Here is a 27,933-nt window from a genome sequence, read left to right on the forward strand (position 1 = left end):
CATTTTACCTAGACAGGCTGTACCTGATTTTTCGGATCCAAAACAAAAAACTATTTTTATTGACCCAGAAACTGGCAAAGTCGTCGCCAAGCCTCCAAAAAAGAGGAAGATGGACACTTCCGAGGAATCTGAAATACCCTTAAAACGAAAGGAGATGAGTACTAACACCTCCTTCTCCTCCTCCAGTTGATCCAAATCTTCTAATTTCTCCACGACACTCACCACAACATACTTTTTCACCTCAAACATCAGATACTGAGGATGATCATACCGATCGGGCTGGGAATATAGATCCATATGGGGATGATGATGCACATGCCATCCCACACGACGTAGACCCTTGGGAGGACTACAACACAGATCCCGACCCACACAATGACCCGGACCTCTATCTATCGAGGCCTTCACCACCAGATGACAATATTGGGTTTGCCCAACTAACCAACAGGGCTGCCCAATACCACGGGGTACAGTTACATTCTGATCCCTTAGAGGAAGACTTTTTACTTGAAACCTTTGCACCCTCGCAAAAGTCCACGCACACCCTGCCAATGTTAAAAGACATGCTCAAACATGCGCCAGATGTTTTTAAGGACCCTGTCAGAGCCAGGATTCTCAACACCAGGATAGATAAAAAGTATAAGGCATCTCCCAATGGCCCAATTTACATTAAAGATCAGGTCCCTTTGGATTCTCTTGTGGTGTCTAATGCACGCAAGAGGTCAAACTCGCAGAGTACAGGCGACACCCCCCCACCTCCTGATAAGGAGTCTAAACTAATAGATGCATCTGGTAAACGTATTGCGTCACAGGCTTCAAATGATTGGCGGATTGCCAATGCACAAGCTTTATTGGCCAGGTACGACAGGGCTCACCATGACGAGCTTGAAAAGCTCATGCAACACCTTCCTGACCAGTACAAACAAAAGGCCAACGACCTTATACAAGAGGGGAAATTGATCACAAACACCTCAATTAAATATGCTTTCAACGAGCCTAATACCGCATCTCGTGCCATCAACACTAGTGTTTTATTACACAGGCACGCTTGGCTCTGAGTCTCTGGATTCAAACAAGAGGTGCAATCTGCTATTTTAAATCAGCCCTTTGATCAACCACAGCTTTTCGGGACCTCAGTTGACACATCTTTAGAAAAAATGAAAAAAGAAACGGACACTATGTCCATGGGGGCCTTACAGTTCCCTTCCCCTAGAGGTTCTTTTCGCTGCTCCTTCTACAGAGCTGGCTCCAAAACCATTGGCTCAGAAGATTCCTCTTCTTCCCCACTCAAACGTCCTCCAAAGGATACTTTCGCAGAGGCTACAGAGGCAACAATGGTAAGGGAAGAGGTCACGGCAACAATAACCGCAGCTCCCCTACCACCAAACAGTGACTTCCCTGCTCTTCCCCCTGATCATCCCACTCCTGTCGGGGGACGTCTCTCACAGTTCCTACCTGTCTGGAATTCAATCATAACAGACAAGTGGGTAAGACAAATTATCCAGTATGGTTACTGTCTGGAACTCCCCCCAAATATTCCTCCCAGACAACGTCCAATGTCCTCGGAACATCTGACACTTCTCAAACAAGAGGTTCTTTCTCAATTACAAAAGCATGCAATAGAACCAGTCCCCTTGCCTCATATAGGCACAGGGGTTTACTCCCTCTATTTCCTAATTCCAAAAAAGGACGGCGCTCTCAGGCCTATATTGGACCTCAGACCGCTAAACCTCTACATTCAGTCGGATCACTTCCACATGATCACTCTCCAACAGGTGCTCCCACTTCTTCAACAGGGTGACTTTATCTCCACTCTGGATTTGAAGGACGCCTACTTTTATATTCCTATTCACCCCGCTCACAGGAAATATCTCAGGTTTTTGGTCAATAGTCAACACTACCAATTCATGGTCCTCCCATTCGGGGTGACTACAGCACCTAGAGTCTTCACCAAGTGTCTTGCAGTAGTTGCTGCCCACTTACGAAGCACATTCATGTCTTCCCTTATCTGGACGATGGGCTCATAAAAGCCAAATCACACAGCAACTGTGTGCAATATACACACAAAACAATCAAACTGCTTCACGACTTGGGATTCACAGTAAACCTCACCAAATCCCACCTCCAACTGTCCAGCATACAACAATATCTAGGGGCTACAATAGACACGTCAAAAGCTCCAGCATACCCCAACCCAGTCAGGATAAGCACCATTCAAGCTCTAATATCAAAATTTCAGCCTGAACACTCAATACCAGCGCGAGTGTTCATGCAACTGATCGGGATGATGGCCTCTTGCATTCTCATCATCCCTTATGCAAGACTCCAAATGCGTCCCTTACAGGAGTGTTTGGCACCTCAGTGGAACCAGGCTCAAGGTCAGCTAACAGACCTGGTGTTGGTAGACGACCGCACCCATCGCTCTGTGCAGTGGTGGAACACGCAAAACTTTTCAAAAGGGCGGCCGTTCCTTGACCCGGTTCCAGAGATAGTGCTAACAGCAGACGCATGGCTCACCGGCTGGGGAGCTCATCTTCAAACTCATACCATTCAGGGCATATGGAACCCTCAACAAAAAAAAATTCCACATAAATTATCTGGAATTGTTGGCAATCTTCCTAGCATTAAAATCTTTTCAACTCCACCTCGTAAGCATAGCTGTCCTAGTCCGTACAGACAACATGACAGCAATATATTACATACAAAAACAGGGGGGGCACTCTCTGCAGCTTTCACACCTAGGTCAAAGCATATGGAGATGGGCTATTCCTCAAAACATATATCTCCTTGCAGAACATCACCCAGGAGTACACAATCAAATTGCATATCTACTCAGTCGCCAAACACAGCAGATCCACGAATGGGAACTTCCTCCTCAAGGTCTGCTTCCTTTCTTTCAAATGTGGGGCCATCCAGAAATAGACCTAGAAATAGACACACCAAAATGCCCAAGCTTCGCATCCAGGTATCCACACCCATTTTCCAAAGCCAATGCGCTATGGATGAACTGGTCAGGCAAATTTGCTTACGCTTTTCCGCCTCTCCCGCTCCTCCCACTAGTGGTTCGGAAGCTCAAACAGCATTCCCTCACAATGATCCTAATTGCTCCAACAAGGGCCCGACAACCATGGTTCACAACCCTGTTGGAACTATCAGTAGTTCCTCATCAAAAGCTACGCCTCTCACCTAAGCTTCTCACTCAGAACCATGGAGAGATAAGGCATCCAGATTCCAGTCAACTCGACCTTGCGATCTGGCACCTGAAATCTTAGAGTTTGGCTAACTTAATCTCCTGCCAGACTGCATGAACATCATTAAAGAGGATCGACGTTCTACCACTAGAGCTTGCTATGCCGCAAAGTGGAAAAGATTTTTAATTTACTGTACAAATAACAAAATCAACCCAATAGAGGTTTCTATTCAAAACATCATCCGTTACCTATTGCATCTGCAACAATGTAACCTAGGGTACACATCCATTAGACTACATCTCGCTGCAATAGCAGCCTATCTCAAAAACAGACACTTGTCTTTGTTTAGAGTACCAGCTATCAAAGCATTTATGGAAATACTTAAATGAATAATTCCACCTAGTTCCACCCTCTCCAGTATGGAACCTGAATGTGGTACTTTTCCAGACTCATGGGTCCCCCATTTGATCCTATGCATAAATGCGAATTACAATTCCTCACATGGAAAGTAGCTTTCCTAGTTGCGATCACCTCTCTCAGAACAGTCAGTGAACTCCCGGCATTAACCATACAAGAACCATTTCTCCAAATCCATAATAAGAAAGTGGTTCTTAGGACTAACCCAAAATTTCTACCTAAAGTCGTCTCTGCTTTCCACCGTAACCAGTCTGTAGAACTCCCAGCGTTTTTCCCTCTGCCAGACTCAGTAGCAGAACGGGCTCTTCACGCGCTAGACGTAAAAAGAGCGATACTTTACTACATTGAAAGAACAAAATCCTTTAGGAAAACTAAACAACTTTTTGGGGCTTTCTCCTCACCTCATAAAGGCAATCCTATCTCAAAAACAGGGATTGCAAAGTGGATTGTTAAATGCATCCAAATATGCTATGCTAAAGCCAAACGCACCTTAACCATTCCCCCGAGGGCTCACTCCACATGTACACTAGGGGCATCTATGGCATTCTTAGGGAACATTCCCCTGGATGCAAAGTAGCAACTTGGTCTACACCACACACGTTCACAAAACACTATTGTGTAGACGTGCAAGCAAAACAACAAGCTTATGTGGACCAGGCTGTATTAAGAACACTTTTTCAAACCACTGCAACAGATACAGGTAGCCACCGCTAAGGAGGTAACTGCTGTATAGTCTATGCACAAGTATTTTTTAAAATTTTTATTTATAAAGCTTTATATAGCGCGTACGTGACCCACGAGGGTATCAGAGCGCTTTACAGTATAAGAACAAAAATGGTTGAGGTAGTATACATACATTCAAAAGTGTCAATTCGTACAAAAGGAATAGAAGTTATATGATTAACAAACATAGAGGACCATGATACTGTAGGACGCAGTACAATATACAGTTAAAGAACATTAGATGAGTGTGCTAGCAAGCATACATATTATAATCACGATCGGATCCCAATGGATAAGAAGTGTATAGATAAAACCAAGAGAGACCCACCACTAGCTAAGCTTTACACTACATACAGTAATTGAGCAGTAAGAGTAGTGATATTAGTCATACATAATGAGGATTCAGACATTCCACTTGAGGTCGGCAAAAGTATTCCGAACATAATGATGACTCGGTGACATCATAGAAATCAGACTTATGGTATGAATTTGTTCATTAGTAGTATTTTAATTCTTTTTTGAAGGCGGTAAGGGAAGTGATTCCACAAACTACTGGAGGTAGGGAGTTCCAGATCCTTGGTGCAATCCCTGAGAAAGCTCTACAGCCAGTTCTCTTCTTATGGAATGATTGGGGTTTCAGAAGGAGAGTGCTCGCACTTCGAAGTCGTCTGCAGCCTCCAGACCTTTCCAACTTTAGAGCCAGATAACTAGGTGTATTGTTGTGAATTGCTTTGTGTGTCATGCAGGCCACTTTAAGGTGTATTCTTGCCTCGTAAGGCAGCCAATTCAAGGCTTTCAAGGTTGGAGGGATGTGACATTTTCTCTTGGTTCCAGATACCAGCCTAGCCGCAGAATTCAATGCTGCTCTTAGCGGAGCCAGCTTGTATTTAGGAAGACCACAGAGGGTGGTGCTCCCGTAGTCTAAACTGGGTAGCACAAGGGCTTGTAGATCAGCCTGAGGGAGGAAGGGTTTGAGTTTCCTTACTATACTCAGATTGTAATTAGCTCCCTTGGAGGCCTTAGAGATGTGCGACTGCATATTCAGATGTTTGTCTAAGGTGATTCCTAGTGATTTTGCTTAGTCAATGATGAGGGGGACGCAGTCAAAGGAGGTTAGGTGTTGTAACCATAGTTCTAGCTTTGGTGTGTGGCTCGGAGACGAGATGAGGATGAATTCCGTTTTTTTGGTATTCAGCATGAGGTGGTTGTTAGTGAGCCAGCTTTACGTGTTAAGTAGAGTAGTGTTGAGGGCAATGAAATCCTCTGGCGAGGTGATTTTCAGATACAGTTGGGTGTCATTAGCATATAAATGATACAGGATGTTCGCAGATCTCAATGCGTTCGCCAAGGGCTCCATTAGGAGGTTGAACAGAATGGGTGATAGGGCGGATCCCTGAGGAACACCAAGGGTGACCAAAGTGGATTGCGAGAGTGAATTCCTCATCTTGAATCTTTGAGTTCTGTTATTCAAGAAGGAGGAAAACCATTGCAGCACTGTGCTCGAGAGGCCCATCCTTCATTCCAGTAGGGACAGACGTTTGTCATGCTTGACCGTATCGAAGGCGGAGGACAGATCAAGAAGAATCAGTAGGCATGATTCATTGCAGTCAAGTATTTTAAGGATGTCATCCATAATATGGGTGAGTGCAGATTCTGTGCTGTGCCCTTGGCGGAAGCCCGATTGGTGAATATCTAGGAGGTTATAGTGCTCAATGTGATTGCATAATTCAATTTGTACACATTTCTCCAATAGTTTCGCCAAAGTAGGGATGTTGGTTATGGGCCGGTAGTTGTTTAGATCAGATGGAGTGGCGTCAGCTTTCTTAAGTATAGGTGTGACCTGCCCTATTTTATGGCAGTCCGGAATGACACCTTGACTTAGGGAGGCATTTACAATTTTAGCCCATAATGGTAGGACAGATGGTTTTAAAATTTTGAACAAGGCGGGAGGCAGAGGGTCAGAGAAATGATTGGAGGGGTTGATTGCTTGAAGAGTGTTGTCTATGATTTGTTGAGAGATTGGCGAGAAGGTGTGCCAAGAGGCATCGTTTTTTGTGACTTCCCCTGGATTATCAAAATGTACTTTGAATAAATCGCTACAGTTGGAATCTTGGCCCTTAGTTTGCGGTAGTGCCAACTTGGATTGTATATCAAGCTCGATGGACTTAGTCTTTTCGTGGAAGAAATTGGCAAGCACCTCACAGGTAGGTATGGCCAGGTCGTTTGATTCCATAGGGTTAGTTGTATTGCATGATTGTTGCTTGACGATTTCAAAGAGTTTTTTGGGCCGGTTGCTAGCTTGGTTCAGCTGAGATCTGAAAAAGTCTGCCTTTGCCTTAAGAATCTTCCTATTGTAAGCGTTCCTTAAACTTCTCAGGTGCTCAAGATTATCAGTGGTAGGAGCCGATTTCTAGAGACACTCTGCAACTCTTAGGTGTCTACGCTCCGCGTTCAGACCCTCGTTGAACCATGGTTTGGAAATCTTAGTGGATACGTTTTTTTCCTGGAGGGGCGCTGTGGAGTCCAGTATTTCAAGCAACGAGTCATTGTAGAAGGTTGTGAGGTCATGTACATCAGTAATGTCCATCCTGGGGGTCAGGGCAGAGTTACAACGGTTTAACAGGGTGATGGGGTTGATATTTTGTAAGTTCCTTTTCCATTGCCTTAATTTTTGATGGTTGGACCCTTTTTTGAGTAACTTCACTAATGATGGAGAAGAGGATGCAATAATGATCAGTCCAGTCGCATGGGGTGATGGATTCAAGTAAGACGATGTTTGGTTTTGCAATGATGAGGTCCAATGTCTCTCCCTTGGTATGAGTTGGGCTGTCACAGAATTGAGATAGCACCTGTACTGACAGAAACTCTTTAAGACAACCTACAATATGATTGTTTGCGTTGTTCCAATGGAGGTTAAAGTCACCCAAGAAGATATGATGAACTTGTGAGTTGGCATTAGAAGCCATGATCTCCATTATCTCATCAATACAAGTCAAGTTATCCCCTGGGGGGTGGTAGAATATGTGTAGCTTGCTGGCGATGCGCTTAGTATCTGAAATATTAATGCATAGATAATCACAGGAAGATAGCCCAATACAGTCCGCTTGCTTGACTGATATTGAGTTACGATAAATGCAGGCTACCCCTCACCCCCGATTCGATCTAATCGTATCAGGTCGTGGGAAGGAAGAACAAGTAAATCGAAGATGGGTAAGGAGGAACTATTTAACCAGGTTTCTGTGAGGACCATAATATCTAAATCATTCTCTAGAATGAGATTGAATATCTCCGTAGCATGTTTGCTAGCAGATCTGCAATTAATGAGCCCACACTCCAACTTATTAATAGAATGGTTTAAGGTAATCTATTCTAGGTTGATATTTGTGAGGTTGTCTCTATTTATAGATCTGTTGTTGAGAGTCGGTTCTCTGAGGGGATTGGTTACAATGGTTTGGATGGTGTCACATCGGGACTTACTGCTATCAGTATCCCGGGCATAGGATGTGAGAGGAGGTTGTCAATGTCACCATCAGATAATTCATCGGATGACCTCCTAGGACACGTAGGGGAGGGTAAACTACCCGGATTAGTATTATTGGGGAGTGTGACCTTGGGTATGTGTCTAGTGTATTGGACGTTGATTTGGTTATACTGACTACTATTCTCCAAATGATCCTTCATGGGGGTGGGGTTTCTCAATTGGAGACTGATTTGGTTCACGGTGTCGTCATTGGTGGCTCTGTGTAAGATAAGCAGTTTTTGAGTGATAAGTAGAAAGGTTATGCATTTCATCCATGAGATGGGATAGACCAGTGGCTAGCTCGCTAAGTTGTGTGCTCCAGACTGAGTTGGGAAAGTAGGTAGTAGGTGATGACGTCTGATCAGTTATAGAGGACAAGCCGCTCGTAGAGTCATAATGCATGGTCTCCAAATGCTTGTGGATATCTACATTAGGTCTGGGTGTAAGGCCCGTTATGGAAGGCGAACTGCCAATGTGTTCTGATTGCAAAGACATTTTCTCCATTTGGATTGGGATAGCTTCATTGGTTGTCAATGCAGGAGGTTGAGCCAGGATGTTTAATGTGCGATCCACATCCGTGAGTGGAGTGGTATAAAGGCTAGACAACCGGAAGGGAGCATCCACCTGAAAGGTCACTGTGTTCAGTAAATGGATGGGCGGGGTGATTGTATCAGGTGAAAGAGTTCCCTCATGTAACGAGGAGGACAGTGGGTGGAAGGAGTCCAAGCGATCCGTTTTGAATGAAGGATCCACATCCCTGGGTGGAGTGGAATAATGGTTAGACAGACGGAACGGGGGATTCCTCCTGAAATTGGGGAAAGGTCACTGTGTTCAGTGAAAAGATGGGCGGGGTGATAGTGTCGGGTGTAGGAATTCCCTCAGGCAGCGAAGAGGACAGTCAGTGCGGGGGTCTAAGCGATCCGCTAAGAGTAAAGGGGGGGAGTGGAGTGCCGTGTTAGTGGCATCTCGTTTGGGGCCATCCCGCGAGAGAGGCAGGGCTAACAGTATTGCGTCAGACATGATGGGATCAGTAGCAAAGCCTAACCTTGTCTCTTCTGGTCTGGAGGATCCTGGAGAGGACTTGTCCAAACGGTCTAGGTGGCAGTGATTACGGGGGTTTCTGCATTGCAGAGGATAGAGGCTGGAAACAACCGAGTCATAACTGGGACAGGAAGCCCCTGCGTGTTTGGATCGGCCATGTCTGGGGGGCTAGAGAGAATGTCAGCGTCGACATAGTACAGAACGGGCGAGTATGAAGTGGTATTTTGAGGAGGAGTTAGGGAAGCCACTAAATCCTGGGGATGCGAGGGTGTGGTGAGTGTGCTATTCTTATTATTTACTGCTTTCTTGATAGTATGAAAGAGCCTGTCAATGATAGCGAGATTATCGTTAGAGGCTGGTATAAGAATATTACCATTGTTGTAGATAGTAATGGTAGCATTCTCTGGGCAAAGGTCCGAGGGGGTAACCATCAATTTGAGGGCATGAGTGGATTTCTTAGTTATAGAAATTCGGAGCATAGCGTAGAAGGTATTTCTCCATTGGGTGCGTTTTTTCGTGTGGAAGATAAGGTCATTGGAAATAGTGCCTTTGTTGGTGCAGAAGTATGTATCTAGAATAAGAGTCTCAGGATGATTTATCAGAAGCCTGTGATTGAACTTTTTAGAAGCATTTTTGGAGAGATTGGGTGGATAGAGAATGGTGTAGGCATTGTGGCCTGCAGGTTCAAGGTCTATGGCCATCCTATATAAATTTATTTCCTTTTTTCTTTCTTCCCTTTTCCCCTTTTCTTCCTTCCTCCCTTTTCTCCTTTCTCTTCTTTTCCCCTTTCTCTTCTTCTCCCCTTCTTTTTTTTCTTTTCCCTTCCCTTCTCTTCCCTCTTTCCTTCCTTTTCCGTCCCTTCTTTTCTCAACCTTTCCCCTTTTCCTTTTTCTTTGTTTTCCCCTTCACTTTCCCTTTTTCCTTCTCTTCCTTTTTTTTTCCTTTTTCTCCCTTCCTTTTTTTCTTCCTTTTCCTTCTCCCTTTCCTTTCCTTTCCTTCCCCTCCCTTTTCCCTTTCCCTTTCCCTTTCCCTTTCCTTCTTCTTCCTTCCCTTTCTTCTCTTTATTTTTCTTTTTTCTTTTTCTTTCTTTTTTCTCCCTTCTCCTCCTCCTTCTTCCTTCCCTTTCCTGCTCCTTCCTTCCTTCTTCCCCTATCCTTTTCTTTTTCTTCTCTCTTCTCTTATTCTCTTCTCTTTTCCCCTATTCACCCACTTTTTCTTTCTAGACTAATGTATAAGTTACCTATTACAATGTTAATAGCAGTGAGGAGGAGAGACCCAGATAGTTAAATGTCTCGAACAGGCACCATTGTAAAGAAACCAAGATGAATATAGTCCTGTTTCACTGTTTATGATCAGTGTGACAGAGAGGCCCGGCTTCAAGTGTCTTGAGCAAGCGCCATTTTAAGGTCAGGAATCTAACTCCGAGACTATGCCGGCAAGCAGGACAAGATGCAAGTCACTTCCTCAAACGCTCAACACAGCACCTCCTGCAGATTACCAGATGAATACGCCAGAGAAAGCCTACCCAGGGTCACGAAGGCAGGGCAGTCAAGACGAAGAGATGGGCAAGCTAGAAAATGGCGCCCAATCCATTTGACCACCGGAGGGGATCATCTTTGCCGCCCACACGATTCAGCAGCTCCTCAATCCGACATCGAATGATCCGCGTGAACCGCACCCTAGCTCCAGCTGCTCCCGCCTCATGCTAAACCCCGGACCAAAATGGATTTAGTGCGCCGTGACCTCACACACCTCGCTGCCGCATGTGAGTTGGAACGAGAATCAGGTGTAGAATCCACACTCAGTGACCAGCTGAGCGTTAGGGGGTGACTGTCCGTTCTCATAGGAATGCTCGGCTAGGATGCCTGGTACCGCGAGTGTCGGCCGCCATTTTTCAGACCGCGCTGACCCGAACGCCTGACAACAATCCACACAGATCATAAGACCCACACGGTATCCATAACCATGGAGCAGCACGTCGATCTCAGGCGTCACACCCACGATGAAGGATCCGGTTCTCGAGACCCCAGTGCACCGAGGTGGGCTAACAGCAAGCAGCGCTGGCCAGGTCAAGTGGCAGTAGTTCTGTTAGTCCGACCTCCGTGGCGACTCCGATCAGGTGAGTTGCCTTCCAAAAATTCTTTGTGTGCATCTGTGGTGTTGTATAGTAGAGACCCGAAGTGTAGGCTGGTGGCAGGCTGATGATGATGTGGTTTATAGAGGGATATCTACCAAAGGTAATCCCAGAAACCAGGAGCTCCTCTGGGGGACTCCTATACGGTGGCCATCTTCCCCTCTGTTGCCTTTTCCTATGCCTTGAACGTAAAATGCTACTTACCAGTATGCATCTGTTCTTGGCATGTAGAGCTGTAGATTCGTATGCGCCCACCCGCCTCCCCGGATACCTCTATCGGTTCCAGTTCTATCTTACTTAGATACATTACACATGGACATCCCTTTCTATTTCTTACTAACTCCATCATAACTCTCCATGGCAAAACAATCTGGAGATGGAGTCGATGCCCATGCGTACTATCTTCCGAAGGAGGAGTCACCTACCTCGTGACTACAAAGACTTCTTCCACGACAAAAACAAAGTGCAAACATCCGAGCCCAACACCAGATGGCAATCTATGCACAATTATACGAATCTACAGCTCTACATGCCAAGAACAGATGCATACTGGTAAGTAGCATTTTCCTTCCTTCTGTTATACATCATGAAATGTAGATTTCATTGCAATGCACTTGTAGAAATACAGCAACAAAAGTGTTACAACATCAAGTGCAAAAACATGCCGGTTTCCTTATCACTCTTTTCTCCCTAACATACTTTTGATATCCTCCAGGCTGACATGGCGATTTAATACTTTTGTCTTGTTAAGCTTGAGATGTATTTTGAGACTTTTCATCTGACCCACTCCCTTTTACCATCCTACTTAAATTCCACTATTCATTCCCTTTTATCCCGATGGCATTACCTTTGGCTGCATCTACCAACGCAAGCTCTCTGATTTTAGATGACCCTTTGGTACATGATTTGGCTTTTGAATGCGTACCCAGTCCCCCACCAGGACTTTACTTTCAGCTGTTTTGATGCCATGTTTACTATCAAAGTACTGTTTCATTTTCTGTTGAGAGGCTTCCACTTTGATATCACATTACATACAGAATGTAGAACATCCTACCCTAACATTCTATATATGTACCTGTTAGAAATGGGATTTCTGGTTGGCTGAGGCTTGCGCCAAAGCCAGGCAGAAACCACCACTCTAGTCAGGGCAAGGAAGTTACACGCCAAAGATAACCCCTGCTCACCCCCTTGGTAGCTTGGCACGAGCAGACAGGCTTATCCCTGAGGCGATGTGTAAAGCGTTTGCGCGCGCACCCAGCAACAACACCCAAGGCCCACCACAAAGGAAACTCCACACAAGGTATTCTAGAAAAATAACCTTTGTAATATACACAACACATTAGATAAAAACACACACTCTACAATGTGCCAACAGGCACGGGCAGAATTTACAAGGGATTATATGTAAAGGGGACAGGGCCACATGGACCGCTGTCCGGAATTAGCACTTTTAGAACATAGGAATAATACTGTAGAACAAAATAGCAAATGTAGCACACAACCAGTAACTACTGGTATCAGGTAAGCACCACCTACGCAACCCTAACCACCTTAGGACAATATCGCGCAGGGATCTAGGACCTCACTAGCACCACCTGTACTAGGAGAAAACAAACAACCACCTAAGTATCACAATACCTGTAGGGGTAAACGCACTTTACACATGATGCATCACATTCAGAGGTGTAGAACAAGGGAAACACATGATGCATAAAATACATTCAGCGGTGTAAAGCAAAGCACATGACGCATAAACACATTCAGAGGTGCAGGAAAGGAACAATAGCGCAAAACTCACATTCGCCACCACCTGTGGCAGACCCTAGGCCAACTGGCCTTGTCGGGGCTAGGACGCCCTATGTCCCAGTAAAGCTGCGCCCGCCAAAATGTAAATTATCCCCAACCTAAACGTGGCAGTTGCCCACTAAGTGCTGGGCAACTGGAGAAATGCTGGGGCCAACGTTGGAGCCTCCCAGGGCTCTGAAACAAATTAAATGCCCCCTAGAGCCTCCGTGGCTCTGTATGTCGCTGTGGGGCAAGGTGGGAGTGGCCCGCTGCCATCTGGGGCCACTCAGTCACAAGAGAAATGCCCCCGAGTACGTGGGAGCCTCACTGGGCTCAACAAAACACAATCCCCACGTTGGAGCGCTCTGAGCGCTCTGAACACTCAGCTGTGTTCACGTTGGAGCACCTCGCACTCTCACAGAAGCATGCCCCCAAACGCTGCCGCTGCCCACTGTCAGGCGGGGCAGCGGAAAAATGAGCCTTGGTTCCGGGAGCGGCCCGCTGTTATCTGGGGCCGCTCTCGCGCAAAGAATGCCCCCAGAACGTTGGGAGCCTCACGGGCTCAAAGAGAAATGCCCCCGTTCGTTGGAGCGCTCTGGGCGCTCTGAACACAAGAATGCCCCCTCGAGCCTTGGAGCCACGCGGGCTCTCAAGGACTACTCTGCGGCCGTTGGAGCGACCTCGCTCTGTGTCCGACCAAGCTGCCCCGGCCCCCTCTCTCGGAGAGAGCCCCACTCACCGGGCGCAGGGAGGACTCCAGGCGTCTGGCACCGCGGAGGGGGCAGGCACCGACGATGTGCCTCGCGCCCCTCTCCGCACCAGCTCCGGTCGTCTTCCTCTCCTCGAGGAAGCGCAGCTCTCCTGGCGGCCAATGCAGGAGCGCGGGGTAGGCTCCCGTCGCTTCCTGCCTCTAAGTCCCGCCCCTGTCACAACTCCGGCGCCTGACTTCCGGTTTCGCGGGCGGCAGCGGCGGAGATCTTCAGCGGTAAAAGAGCAATGTACGGCGGGGTGGGCACCCGCCGTAGGAATAACTTAATAAGCGGGGTAGGCACCCGCCAACGAATGCCACCACAATGTCCCTGGCAGGGTGGGCACCTGCCAGGGGACTTCAGGATCGTCAAGGCACGGGGCAAATGCCGGGTGGGCACCGGCCTGTAGAATTGAAGCGCTCCCAGCGCTAAAGGCAAATTAAAGCGCTTCCAGGCGCTTAAGGACACAGGAAAGTACCAAAGTCCAGCAAAATCCTTAGGAAGGTGGGCAGGGGGCAAGGCTGGGCCAGGGGCCAGCTCACTGGGCCCTCCAGGCAGGGAGGCAGTCCAAAGTGGCGGTTCCTCCTGGCCTCCAGCAGCAGCAGCCCCCCTCAGGATCCTGGAAGAGAACAGTTTCTGTGGGGACACAGCCCCATTTTTATACAGTCAAACCCTTTGTTCTGGGTTCAGGGTGAGGGGGAAAACCAGTCGCAGCTGGTTGGGGAGCACCCTTGATGTGCTCAGCCCCTCACTCTATTCACTGGCAGGGCTAGGGTCGTCAGTCGCACCACAGGGGGCGGGGCCAGCATTGTGTGTGGAAAACCCTGCCCTATTCAGGACCCAGGTGTACTCCTCCCACCCATCTAGCTGCTGATCTCCCCATTCACCACTGGGTGACTCATCCTGACTCTGGGGAATCCCTAGCCCGTCACATGATATGACCAGCCAATCACGCGACAGACACACTGCACACAGAAGTGCCCACTTCTAGAAGTGGCACTTCCACACTAGGTACATGCACGCCGCACACATCATCGCGCAGCATTCATTCCCACGAGTCCGCACATACCAAACTCGGGCCTGCACACCCCACGCATCAGGAACTACTAGGGACACATACATTCCCCATGCATTCCTATGGGAGGGCAGGCCTATCTCACCACATGCACTCAGAGCACGCACGCACTTTACCCTGGGACACAGGGAAAGTGCGCAGAAACCAAAAAAATTACCACACCAAGTCACCAATAAAAAGCCAAAAAGTTCAGGGGTGAACCTGCCAGAAGGGCCAAGTCCAACAGTACCTTAACTAATAGTCATGACCGATACATTAGTACAGATCCCTTACAGCGCTAGTAGTGAATTTGAAGAAATAGTGGGCTATAAAATAAATAAAGGGAATCTTTAACTAGATTAGGAAAGGAAGAAGGGTCTAACTGAAGAATCAAATATTTAGGGATAAATCTCCCCAGAATACATGATTTATTTAAAGCAAGCTACCCACCCTTATTTGAAGCGATCGGTAAAGAAATTGGTAGACAGTAGACTCGGTTCTTCCATTAAGGTGAACAAGCTCAAAAAGCTTCTTTACCTTTTCCAGGCCCTACCAACCCAATGAAATACTGGCTTCCTTGAACACGTAAAGGAACGAGTCACCAATTGTATATAGTGTGCCAAGAGACCACGCCCAGCAGTGAGACTTTTGCAGCAGAATAAAGCCCAGGGGACTGGCACAAACCGATTTAAAAAAAAATAAAATAATAATAATAATTAGGAAGTATGAAGCGTTCCAAATCCGAGTGCTAATGCAATGGCCTGAACCAGAGGTAGATCTTCCGTTTGTATTGATAGACCATGCGATCATTGGCAGATCTATATGGGACGTAATTTGGCTAGCAAAGGAGCTTAGACCCACCAAACACATATTTTAGCACACTGGTGGCAACAGCTTTAAACATATGGGATAAAGTTGCATGTAGACAAGGATTAATGTTATTTATTTTTCCTTATACCCAAATACACTCTAACCCGTGCTTTACCCCGGCTATGGGAGACGAAGAGTGTTTCGTGTGTTGGTGGACATGTTCAGTAATGGAGAAATTAAATCCTCTCTCCACTGCAAAGCAGAGTTTGGAATAGATGAGATAAAGAGGCTAAGGTATGCACAAAGCCGACACTGGGCCACACACCCTGAAAACAAAGAAATAAGCATCCACCAAAGGAAAGATTACTTTTGAGACTGAAATTCCGAAGAAAATAGGAAAAAAAGGAACTATAATAGGGTTATATCATACCGTCTTGAAACCTTTAGAGGAGTGCAAATGAGCACATATGGAAACATGGAAAAGGGCTTTAAATATGACAATTTCAACTAAGCAATGGGAAATGCTTAGAAGGGACATTCATGAAAAGCCCAATACGTGATAGGAAGTGATAAGAGAGAGACTATAAATGTATGATTGATATTATACCCCACACGCTTGAAACGCGTATTCTCAAACACTAGGGGAGAATGTTTGAGAGGATGAGGGGACCAGGGGACAGCACTTCATATTTAGTGGGAATGCCCGATAGTGAGATCATATTAGAGGGAGGTTGGGAATTCTTTGACTTGGATATTAGGCTTCCCACTACCGATGGGTGCTGGGGTGATGATTTTGTGCATGTGGCCAGCTGGACTTTAAATATATTAATATGCAAAAATGGTACACAGCCCTATCATGCGTGAGGCGGAAAAGTTAACACTGAGCTGTAACTGAAAAAAGTCTTTAGCCCCTCCTTTTGAACAATTCTGTCACAGACTTTGATCATCATGTGCTGTGGACACCAAACGTGTACACCGCAAAAACAACATCTGGACTATAAAAGCAAATGGGGAACTCTGCTGAGAATGCTGAACAGTTACCTACAGCAATCCTCATGCCTTCCGAGATGGAGAGGCATGGGTCTCATTGGACCAATTTTGACTGGAGTTTTGGGATGAAATTGCACTATGTAAATATGGATAATATTAAAAATATGAGTTTGGTCTTGTGGATTTACCCGGGAAGGCTGGTAAAGTTAAACGTTTAAATTTGTAAAATATATTTACCAACGGAAACCAATGAACCTAGAAAAAACCCTGTAACTTTCATTTGTATATGTTTGTTAGGAGGTATGCGCCGTTTTCTGTGTGTGGTACCCTAGCCCTGCATGTTATGCTTGTGTCTCAATAGCGATGGATCGTCAAGGCACAAAATCCCTAAGATGTTGCATCTTAAGAATTTTGGGGGCCAGGGCCAAACGTATTATGGGGGCCCCTGTTCCCAACAGCTTTTAATTTAGGATCCAATTTCAGCTCTTTCATTTCTTCTTTGGCCAGGTCACGGACAGGGCACAGGCACACTCGTCCAAATTCTGAATGTGTTTACATCTAATGTTCAGCTATAGTGATGTGTATTTTCAATATTGTAACACAGCAGCGGCTCACTAATATTACTGCAAATAATCTTTGTGACGCCCTCCCATTTCTCATATGTGAGGTCCTGTTTTGATCTAAAAGAAACTTTTTTAATGGATGTTGCATGAAACATAAATCCATTTCTCTGCAGAATGTCTGTAATAGACTCATTCATCACCCAAATTAAAAATAAATGAATGGAAAATGGTATTTAGAGCTATCTGTTTAAGAATTATTCAAAGTCATGAGGGCAAGTCTCTACAGAACAGAGCTGGCTCTATCGGTGGGCTCATGTAAAGCTGAGGCCCTGGGCCAGTGCCCACTTTGCCCATGCCTTAAAACGTTTCTGGTCAGGCATTACATTCCCACCGCGATTCCATTTGGTGTCAAAGCCCGCGCAAAGATTGTTTGTTTCACCTAACTGCAGCCAGGTCTTAAATTACACTACTTGTTCGAGCAATCAGCGTGTGCAGTCTGTCCAAGCTTCCTCAGAAACTCACTTTGTTGAGAGCAAATCTCCCTGTACATGTAATACATGCACCGTAGGGTTATTTATGGGAACTGCGTGATATCTTCCCCAACATCACTGGGGGTTATGGGGGCAGAAGAGAAACTGCTCCTTGGCGGGCAGAGCTGCCTTTCCTCATCAGTGTTGATTTGGGGCCAGTATGGCCCAGGAAACCAAATAAATATTGTCCACATTCGCAGCCTTTCACAATACATTGCTTGATTAGGATCATGGAGCTAAGTGTTGGCAAACATTTGCAGTAATAGCACAGACCTAGTCTTCCTTTTGCACTCACCTTGGTCTTTTTTAGATATTCACTTTATTTTTACAGTGTTTGAGAGGCCTCCAATGCTGAGAGACTGGTGAAAGGTGCATCTTACTTGTTGCTAACATCACATGTGAGTTCCAATAAAGGGAATGATGCTAGTGTGTTAATGCAAAAATATATATTTTTTACAATAGTGTCACTTTCCTCATATTCGTGCACTTCTATAAAACACGAAATTGTCCAGAGGCACTGGAGTACTTTCAATGAGCACCAGACAAGATTACAGACGGTCAGATTACATTTTTTTGCCTCATGTAGAGTAAGTGATTTGGCCTGAATCACAGGAAGTTGAGCTGACGCTGAAACTCAAACCTGGTTTCCCAGTTACTGGGTTGGCTAAGGCCACAATCTCTCTGTTGACTGCAGTAATTGATTTCTGGCAGGCAAAGGAGAACAACAGAGGCCAATTCATATCTGCCTGTTCCATGCAGGGGAGGGGGGCAAAAATAACTGAAAAAGCCCCCTTGATGAACCCCACCAACCCCCCACCACGTACTCCAGTCCTCTTCCCTGCCTCAGCCCACTGAAAAGCAAGTGCTAATGGCTTCCCATCCGCAGCTCCTTGAATCCTCTGTCACATCTGGAGGGAGGTGGGGGAGGCACACCTCATGCTGTGACAGCTGGACCAATAACAATTGCCTCTGACAATATGTGCATTAGGTCAGCCTCATTATGTGTATGCAAAGACTTTAACATCAGTCTTTGAAGTTGTGCCTATGTGATGGAGACTTAGATGCCACCAAACAAAATGGCCTACCAAGCGACCTCACAGGTCCATAGGCTCATGGCCTATTGCCCACCTCGCCAATCTGCAGCTGTTCCGCAAGCACTGGCTCACAGGGAATCTTAAGTGTCTGAATGCTACAGGAATTAATGCAGCTTGGCACTCAGGGATTTTAGTGCCCCATGTCACGATATTCCACGCTTCATTTATTATGGCTAGCCTTACAATTGATAGCCTCCCACAGCACGTTAGAGAGACATTTCTCAAACCATCTATTAGAAGGAAAAGATGCAGCATAGAATTGTGACTTACACTAGTTCTCAAATGGTGCGGTTTTATGGCATTGGTTAAAGTGCAGGAATTCTCTTTTTCCACACTTAGACAAAATATTTACCAGATGATTACTCAAGTTTCAATACACCCATTAAAGTTCTGCCAAATCATAACTGAGATTGCTAGGTCTGATAGTTTCCTTTATTTTTCTGATGCCCCAGTCCGATTGCAAATAAGAGCTTTCGGTGGTATCTTTAACAACAATAAAATTAGTTTTTGGCAGCCGAATGAACAAGGTGAGAATTTCTCGAAGGCGTGGCTGTACCTGGAAGAAGAATTGCAACTGTGTGATCATCTAGCCAATCTCCTGAAAGGAGAAACATTCAGACCATTGTGGCCGAGCTAATACTAGTTACAGATGCATCCAATGGAAGTGCAGCTGGGTGACAGCTCCATCAGCAGCATGTTCGGGAAGTGCATCTGTGCAACCCCTCGCTCCATCGATACCCATAAGCCATAGAACTCTCGGATATGAAAGTACAAATAGGCTTAACAGAACTGAGGGCATTCTGACTAGCAACTGGAGCTAAGCAAAGCCCCAGTTACTCGTCAAAATGCCTTCAGGTATCAGGATCTGCAATAACATTTTCACCTCCATGTTCTGTATCAATAGTGCACGATACTGCGGGCTGCTGGCTGCTGACAGGATACTGCGGGCTGCTGAGAGGCGGGAGAGCTGCTCTGGTCCCGTCTTGGTTTTAGCCCCCGCTTTTGTTCTGCTCACTCGGCGGTGGTTCCGGCCGTTGGAGCGGGGAGCGCTTGGGAGCTGTGCCATTTTCCTTGGGTTTGCTCTTCTTACAGAGCACGGCTCATGACGGCTCGTGACGGCTGTTTTGATCCACCGGTCTATCCTATGAGGCTTCGGCGGAAGGGAAACAAAGTTTTGCAGAGGTCTGCAGAGGGCTAAAAAGGGTGAAGCGACTGCTTCATTGGCTGGCTGTTGGGGAAGGAGTGCTCCTCTGATGGCGACGGGCTGAACAAGGGTGGGAAAAAAAGCGGACCACTCCTCTTCTCAGCGGACCATTTGAGGCGCTCAGGGGGTCTGACGGGGCACAAGGACGCGCAACGCTGTACAGTTAGTCTCCCCCGCCGCCTGATCTAATCTTGTGCGCGGCCACTGAGCGGAGATACTATATCTCCCAGGGCCCCTTGCGGCTGGACGCCGCTTCCACGTTAATTCCGCACCAGGTGGCGCACTAAAGGACGTCGGAATCCCCCCGTCCGAGGCCGGACAGGGATCCACTATTGACACTTTTATTTTATATAAGGACAGTAAGCGTTAAATTAATATCGGACTGCAGCGCTGGCTGTTGGGGGCTAATATATTAATTGTTTGCAATGAGTAAAAGGAATGTGGGGGACAGGGTGGTGGGGACCCTTGATGCTTTTTTAATAAGAGCCGAATCGGTTTTAATTCATGAAATTGAGGCAACCGAGCGTAGACTTTCACTTGGACTGATTTCTTCAAGGGGGGGGGGGGTCCTTACCTAATGCCCAGTTGCCAAATATTGAGTCCAATTCTGGCACTACTCCTACAAATGAGCGGTCCCCATTGAGGCCACTAAGTTTGTCGCCTAATAGTCCTAACCTGATCTCTCCACAGTCTCAGGGTAGTGTTGGGAGCCCAGCTATGGTAACTACTAGAGGGAAGAAGGCCCTTGCTCGCACTGGCATGGAACCTCCAAATAAAAAAAGGAAGGGGCGTGGTTTAAACAAGCAAAAGGTGTTGCCAGGTACTAGCAAATCAAGCGGGGCTTTTGTATCCGGTAATCCAAGTAGTAATATGGTAGATACCACCACCACTGCTAACACTACCCCGTTGTTGAACCAATCTGACTTTAGCTCCCTATTAAGGGAACAATTAGTAGCCTTCATCGACCCTTTAATGGAAAGACTAGACTCCATCGATATTAGGCTTAAAAAAGAATAGCGAACGAAATTTGAGTGTCAGAAGCTTATCTTGCGAGGAATACGAATTTGAGATTAGACTCCCTTCGCCTGCAGGTTATAACAAGCCATAAAAGGAAAATAATGTTGTCACGCGTACTCCAGGAAATTTTCTCAATTGGTGTAATTGTATAGGTTTTTTGTGACTGTAAACAAGAAATGCCCTCTCTTATGCTCAGAAGAATTCACTTAGATGAGTTGACTGCTTTGAACATGACGGGAATATATTAGCACCACTGTCCGTTCCCTTACATACTCTTAATTCAGATCAGGAAACATGCACATTTTGGTCATTGTAGTAGCAAGGACTGAACATGGTGTGTCTGGTACCATGCACTGCTAGACCTCAATATAGAACCTCTCTGGCCCCTTCAGCCAGCAAGACACACTCTTGTCTCAATAGAACTGGTGGGTTGCTGCACACACACACACGCAAATCCTTCACTAGAACTTGAAAGTGAGGGCATTTTCCGTGTTCTTCCAACCTCTGGCGGTACAAGCCATCCTTCTATGAAAGGAGTTTTACTCCAGCAGGTGAGTTAATTCATATCAGATGAGTTTAAAAATCTCTGCATATTTATTAATGGTGAACATGTATGCCATGATCCTGTTTAGTATCTATCTAGTTCACAAGAGCTTAAATACAGGAACATTTAAGGACTTACTTGGCCCATATCCTTACTGTTTTTTTTACTCTCTGTGGAGCAGAGATCCCTGTTTAAATTTCCCTTTGTAGTCCGTAACTGCCTTGACTGGAAGACCAGATATGAATTTCAGTATGAAATGTCCGTCCTCCAGGGCTTCATAAAGTGTATTCTTACCTTTTCTGTGACTGTCTTCTTACCCCTGGTCGTGTTCTCGGTGAAGTGTGGTACCTGACTCCTCTCTGATGCTTGTGTCACCTTTATCAACCTATGTCATTTCTGAGGATATCCTGGGGTTCGCTTGAGAGTGAATTGGCATTACTACCAAATTATTCAAATTAGATTATTTTGACGAATCGGTGGGAAAATAACTTCTACCAGAAAGAAGTTATCGAAAGTAAGTAACAAATGTGTTCCTCCAACCAAGCAGTGGGAATTACACTTGCAACAGTACTAGGTCCAAGGTTGTGTAAATGTAATCATTTTAATATTTATAAGCCTCATTTTGTTTCCTTGTTTCCTCTCTTCTTTTCACAGTTGATAGTAACACCTGGACCCATGTCATTGCCTTGTACCCCACACTTGTGGAATGTATCACTTGTTCCTCTTCCGAAGTCTGTTCTGCTCTTAAAGAAGCCTTGGTTCCGTTCAGGGACTTCATGCACCCACCGTCATCCAAGGTACAGAACGGAGAGTCTTGACAGGCTCCAGAGGCGGCTAAATAACAGAGTCCCAAAAAAGGACTGTCTGTTCCGGAAGCGAGTCTAAAACAAGAGGGCCTTCGGACAGCTCTGGAGAGGCCGTTCGGGCGCTGTTAAATGTACCTCGCTAACAAGAGCTCAATAAGCCATGGACAGGAACTTACCGCACCGCCAGCAAGGCCGAATGAGCAGCGGTGTGAGCTTTTTATTCATTCGACAGGATCGCCAGAACGAAAATGTAAAACGCAATCTAGGGACTCCATGCAGGGAAGCATTTGAAGTGGTGAATGAAAGCTGGCTTCGGTAAAGCTTGTGGGTGGGGTGGGTGTGCGTGCGTGTGTGTGTGTCTGTTAATAATGCCATTAAATAAAACAAAGTATTTCCATCAGTCCCATCTTCTAGGCTGCTGTTTTGGAACCTTTGTCCGGGTCTCATTGTACTAGAAACAATTTTATGCAAGAAGGTACTGTAACATTCCATACTTAACGTGTTACCAGCCTTTGTAAACAAAGGAATCTGAAATACGGATGTGTATAATAAATGGTACAGTTGTGTATAAACACGCCGCATTTATTGCGTAACATTTTTGTACTGACTGTGTTAACTGCTTGCATATAATGTATCCATAATTCAGCCGTGCACCAGCATTTTACTTACAAATTTGCCTTCTGATTATAATAGCAGGTATGCTCATCCATATCGGATCATGTCGATATCTCCTTGCTACATACATTTGAATGTAACTTTACCTCAGCTACAAGAATCTCTGCTACAGCATAAACCATTGTTGAAGACGTGACCATATGCAAAAACTTATTTCGATGTAATCATTTCATACGTAAATATAGACGTTCTAAAATAATTTTCAATCAGAAAAGCTAGTATGCTCTTCATTTGTTGGTGTTTTTTCATTTCTTTGAAGTTGTCATTTTCATTTTTACCTGCTTTCCACACAGCGCTTTCTAAAAACCAATGTTCTTTCGATGTCAGGAATCTCTAAGGCCTTCGATAATCACAGTTCTGTTACAGCTGTGAGGCCCGTTCTTAAGATGCTTGCACTGGGTTGGAACATCAAAGGGCAAAACGACCACGTTTTGTTTGTATCCATAGTATGCGATGCTGTATTTTGAACAAACAGATACATCTCATGCATAGTCGTTCAGATCTAGTCTTGATGTATGTGAAGGCAACAATAGCTTAATAAGAACATTTGAGAATATTATTTTTGAAGACCATGAGGCATCCAGATACTGACCTTTTATAATTGATCATTTTGTTTCCCTTTTCATACACTACACAACTAATGGAACATGAGTTTGAAAAATGTGAATACAATGATTTAGTTTCAAATGATTTGTTTTTAATGAACTATGTCACTTGATGTTAAAGTTTATTGTGATATTAGACTATTATTTTATTTGTGTTTCTTACCATGATCATTTATGTCAAGACGTGATAAGATGTTCAGGAAAAAATCATTTTAAATTATAAATGAAATTTCCAAAAGATACATGTTTTCTTTTAGTCTTTAGCTAGTTTGCTTTATTTACACATTTTTAGTCAGCCAAACGTGTCCACTTTTCATTTGCACTCATAGCATTGTATAGGAATTGTGGTTGTATAATAGTCATCGTTTGTATATGCAATTTCAACCAACATAGAAAAACTAGTTTACTACATACATTGAAATGTTGTGATGCATAGGTTATAACAGCAATTGTAAACCAGCACAGCAAATGCTACTAGAATGTGGTTATCCTTGGTAGACCAATATCTTTCTGGGGTTCATCAGGGGTGCCGACTCCCCCATACAATGCCTGACCAGCACCAAGTGAGCCAGCGCGAGTGATTTTCCTTTTTCATGAACACATGTATTATATAATTGTGCCAGGCAGGAATATGTTCCCCTGAGGCTGAGGGAAGTGTCTGCTAGACTGAAAGATGCAAGCTTTCACTGAAGCTGCCTCAGTGGTTGGTAGTGATGAAGAAGCAGGATTGTTTATAGAAAGGTGACCTTACAGTTTGAGGTTTGGCCTGCTGCCGGCATAAGTTTATCTCAACTTCTGGTGCCACCAGTTGAAAACAAAGCCAATAGACACATTATAGCCTTCTCCTCTTCCAAGCTACCAGTACTACTTACAGGCGATCTAATGGCAGGAACTGTCATTACACATGGCCACGATTTTAAATCAACTATTTCTTGACAAAGGAAACCTAGATGGAGCCATCTCACGGTAGGAGTTTTGTCTCAGTGAAAAAACAGTCCCAAGAGTAGAGTGATTGGTCTGAACTCAGAACCTATCTTCTGAAGGATACATCATCCCTCAAATTTCTCACACTTTTAATGTCCATCGGAGTTTGAGGTGCCAGCCAGCACACTGGCATCTGTTCCTATTTTTCTATGCCTCATCGATGCAGGTCTAATGTTGCCTGTGTTTCACTGACTAAATTCCTCAGCATTTTGACATCAGTTAGGTAAAATGATTCCTCCTAAGATTTCGGGATTTAAACCCTGTCACATGTGCTGGAACAACATTTCTTTGTTGGACCCACATGACATATGGGTATGGTTTTAGAGCTAAAAGCTCAGTGCCGTGGCCAGTGAATGCTGTTCAATGATGTACCTGAAAGTCATCAGGGAGCAGGAGGAAAACAATTTTTGTCCATGGCCTGCAGGAATACCTTCTGCTTTGCCTTCAGTTAGGTTTCCTTATTGGCAACCTCACTGAAAAGTGCCACAAAAAGCACCTTTGGAAGGAGGAATCCTCTTCTTCATTGAGGCAATAGTCTTCTTTGAGAGATCGTGTGGAGTCTGTGTCTTTCCACGACCTCTTCCTTGCTTCTCAGAGAAAATCTTGATGTTGAAAAAGATGCAGCCAGCGTTATCGACCAACCCTATACAGGTTAAGAACTTCCAGCTAGAAATACTGAATTTATTCAGAATGTTTCCTGTACCCTCTGGACTTCTAACAAAGGATGACCACAACCTCGTTGTCTCTCCAACCCTGGTGGCTCTGTCCCCATTCCTCCCAGATGTGCACTTAAGGAGAAGTTGATGCCAGCCAAGGTAAGGTCATCCATTCGATCAGCATTACCTTCAACGCTGGCAGAGGCGCCTTTCTCAAAACTGACCCTGGCGCTGCCTTTCTAAGTCGGTTTAAATCATTTGCGTGGTGAAAGAAAAGGTTAGAAAAAAATGTGATGATTTGGTCTTGATAGATCACGTTTGTGGGGCCCAAATATTTGCCCAGAAGAAAGAACGATTTGTGTGACTCAAAGGCCCTTTCCTTACCTGATAAGGATTACGGCATTGTAGAAGAGATTGATTCTGAAGCTGATAACCTCTTCCCCCCTGTCCCCCCCCCCCCCCATATAATACTGATGCTGGCTTATATCTTAATTTGAATAATGGTTTAAATACTTTGCGAGAAGGGAACACCTCTTACCCCTCCGGTCCTCTTTCAAATGTCACCTCACGGATCACTAGAGTGATACAAAAAGCATCTGAAGCTTTAGAGTTGATCCTGGCCTATCAAGGGGCAAAATCAAGCATTTGAGGGAAACCATGCAACTTTCTCCTTCTGTCACTGAGCCCTTGTTCCATTTTGGAGAAGCTTTTCTGGAACCCGTTGCGTGGATAAACTTTTTTGAGCCCAGTAGTCCACAGTTCAAATCATGGACATGGCCTTCTCACACCACTTGGATGTGTTCATCTTGCTTCTCACAAGATGCCCAGGAAAGCTTCATGAGCATGCCATTGGATGGTAAGTGGCTATTTGGAGAGAAGGCCAACTCCTCCCTGGAAAGCTTATAAAACTGTAAAGCTATGGCTCGTTTGCTGGGTCTGCCCTGCTCAGTGAGGCGACTCCACTCAAAATAAAGCAATACAGCCACTCTAAACATTCCTTCCGGGAAAGGGACAAGGCTAAGTAATGCCATCATCAAAAGCATCTGCTGCCTCAAAACTTCTCTTATTAGCCATTATCTGATAGAGAATTCTAGCTGCAGGTTTCTTACCTTTGAATTTCCTAGGCGTCAGGCTGGATCCGGAAACTTTTGCTTAGCAATACCCCTTGTGCGCGACGTCAGGTGGCTCCAATTGCGGGATGTCGTTGGCGTCGGTTATGACGTCGCTGTGCCTACATAGGCGCCACCCAGGCGTACGGACGTCAGTTCTTTTCTTCCTGCGCCAGTTAAGCGCCTATCCGGAAAGAGCTACCCCTCTGCCGCTTTTTGACAGGATTTTTTCTCGACTTTTGTCGACATTTTTGAGTGCGACTTCATGTGCAAGGGATGTCTGGTAGGAAGACAGGTTTTAAACCATGCAGGACTTGTTCCCGCATGATGTCGGTTACCCATCCCCACCGCGTAGGTCTGTGGTGTCTTGAACGCGACCACGATTCAAATTCGTGTTCAGACTGTCGGGTGATGACTCCGAAGACCTTGAGGAAGCGGGCGATGAAGTTTCTCGCGGCCCGGCAGTCGACACCGTTAAGCGAGACTAGAGGAAGTCACGGTCCCGTTCGAGGAAGAGGAAGTCACGGGATCGCTCATGGAGCCCTAAGTCCTCTTCCTTTCATTCAAGGTCATCTTGACACTCTGGGAAGAGGCACAAAGAAGAAGAAGAAGTCCAAACGAACTTCGACTTAACCTCAACTGGCGTCTGTCGTCGAGAGAGGTAAGGAGCACCGACGCTCCAGGCACGGTTCCGCGGAGCCTTAGTTGACTGCACGCCTCCCTCCCTTTTCGGGAGCCGGAGCGACTCCCGCTCAAATTAAAGATGTTTACGAGGCCATGCGCCGCATGTTTGAGGGGAACGACCCCTTTGGTGAGCCCTCAGGTCCCGAAGGGTCGGATGGGGCCCCATCAGGTTTGATGCCATTGGCTTCTGCAGCGGTACCGGTGGGGCCTCAGGGATCCGATCCCAGATCCGGTCCGACGCGGGTCATGCCAATGTGACCTTCCCCAGCATCGAACCCGAAGTCGGTGCCTGTTACATCACCGGCTCCCTTCGGTGGAGCAAGCCCCATCGTCATCCCTGACGACACGGAGCCGGAATGGCATCGAGCGACGCCGATTCCGATGTCGACAGAACCCAGGGGTTCTATGTTGTCGCTTGTGTACTTTGTGGACGTGCTGGGCTCAGGAGAGAAATGGGATGAGTCTGGAGACCCATTATAGAACCAGGATGTCTCTGAGACGACTATGGACTGGTATGGGGAACTTGGAGAAGCCAGTGGTCTGGATACTTTCCCAGACACTGGCATGTTCTCTCCACCGACAGTGGCTACGGAGGAGGGGACGACCTATGCCATGGTGGTTAAGAGGGCAGCTGAGGTCCTTAGACCGGAGCTGCCCTCAGTGCAGGTCAGTACTAATCTCTTGACTGAAGTGCTTCAACCTGGGGCTTCCACCTCTGAACCCCTTTTGTCCTTTAATGAGGCACTTATGGACGTCCTTCTAGGGACATGGTCCAAGCCTAGCACAGGGGCTCCTGTGAATAGGACGATTGCACGCGGCCATCACCCAGCTCCAGGCGACCCAGCGTTCCTCAGCCAACACCCCACTCCAGAAAGTTTGGTGGTGCAGACCTCTACTTCTCAGGGTGCATTCTCTTCCGCCCCTCCGGTTAGGGAATCCAAGAGACTGGACTAATTTGGAAAGATTATATTTTCTTCCTCTAGTCTGGCATTGTGGTCGGTGAATACCGCATGCTTATTGGGCCGTTTTTTCCATTCTCTTTGGAAGA

The 27,933-nt window shown here is 45.9% G+C and overlaps 1 protein-coding gene across 2 annotated transcripts in view; it reads left to right on the forward strand.

The window, feature by feature from the left end:
- The window catches only part of MON2 (MON2 regulator of endosome-to-Golgi trafficking), a 1,036,128-nt gene extending 1,012,436 nt beyond the window's left edge, over positions 1-23,692 (forward strand). For both annotated transcript variants that reach the window (XM_085653355.1, XM_085653354.1), the window contains one exon: positions 22,021-23,692. In XM_085653355.1, coding sequence (XP_085509481.1) covers positions 22,021-22,184 — 164 coding nt within the window. In that variant the 3' untranslated portion in view covers positions 22,185-23,692. The remainder of the gene's footprint in view (positions 1-22,020) is intronic.
- Positions 23,693-27,933: the final 4,241 nt, after the last annotated feature.

The sequence above is a fragment of the Triturus cristatus genome, chromosome 4_1, assembly GCF_964204655.1.
Source record: "Triturus cristatus chromosome 4_1, aTriCri1.1, whole genome shotgun sequence".
NCBI lineage: Eukaryota > Metazoa > Chordata > Amphibia > Caudata > Salamandridae > Triturus > Triturus cristatus.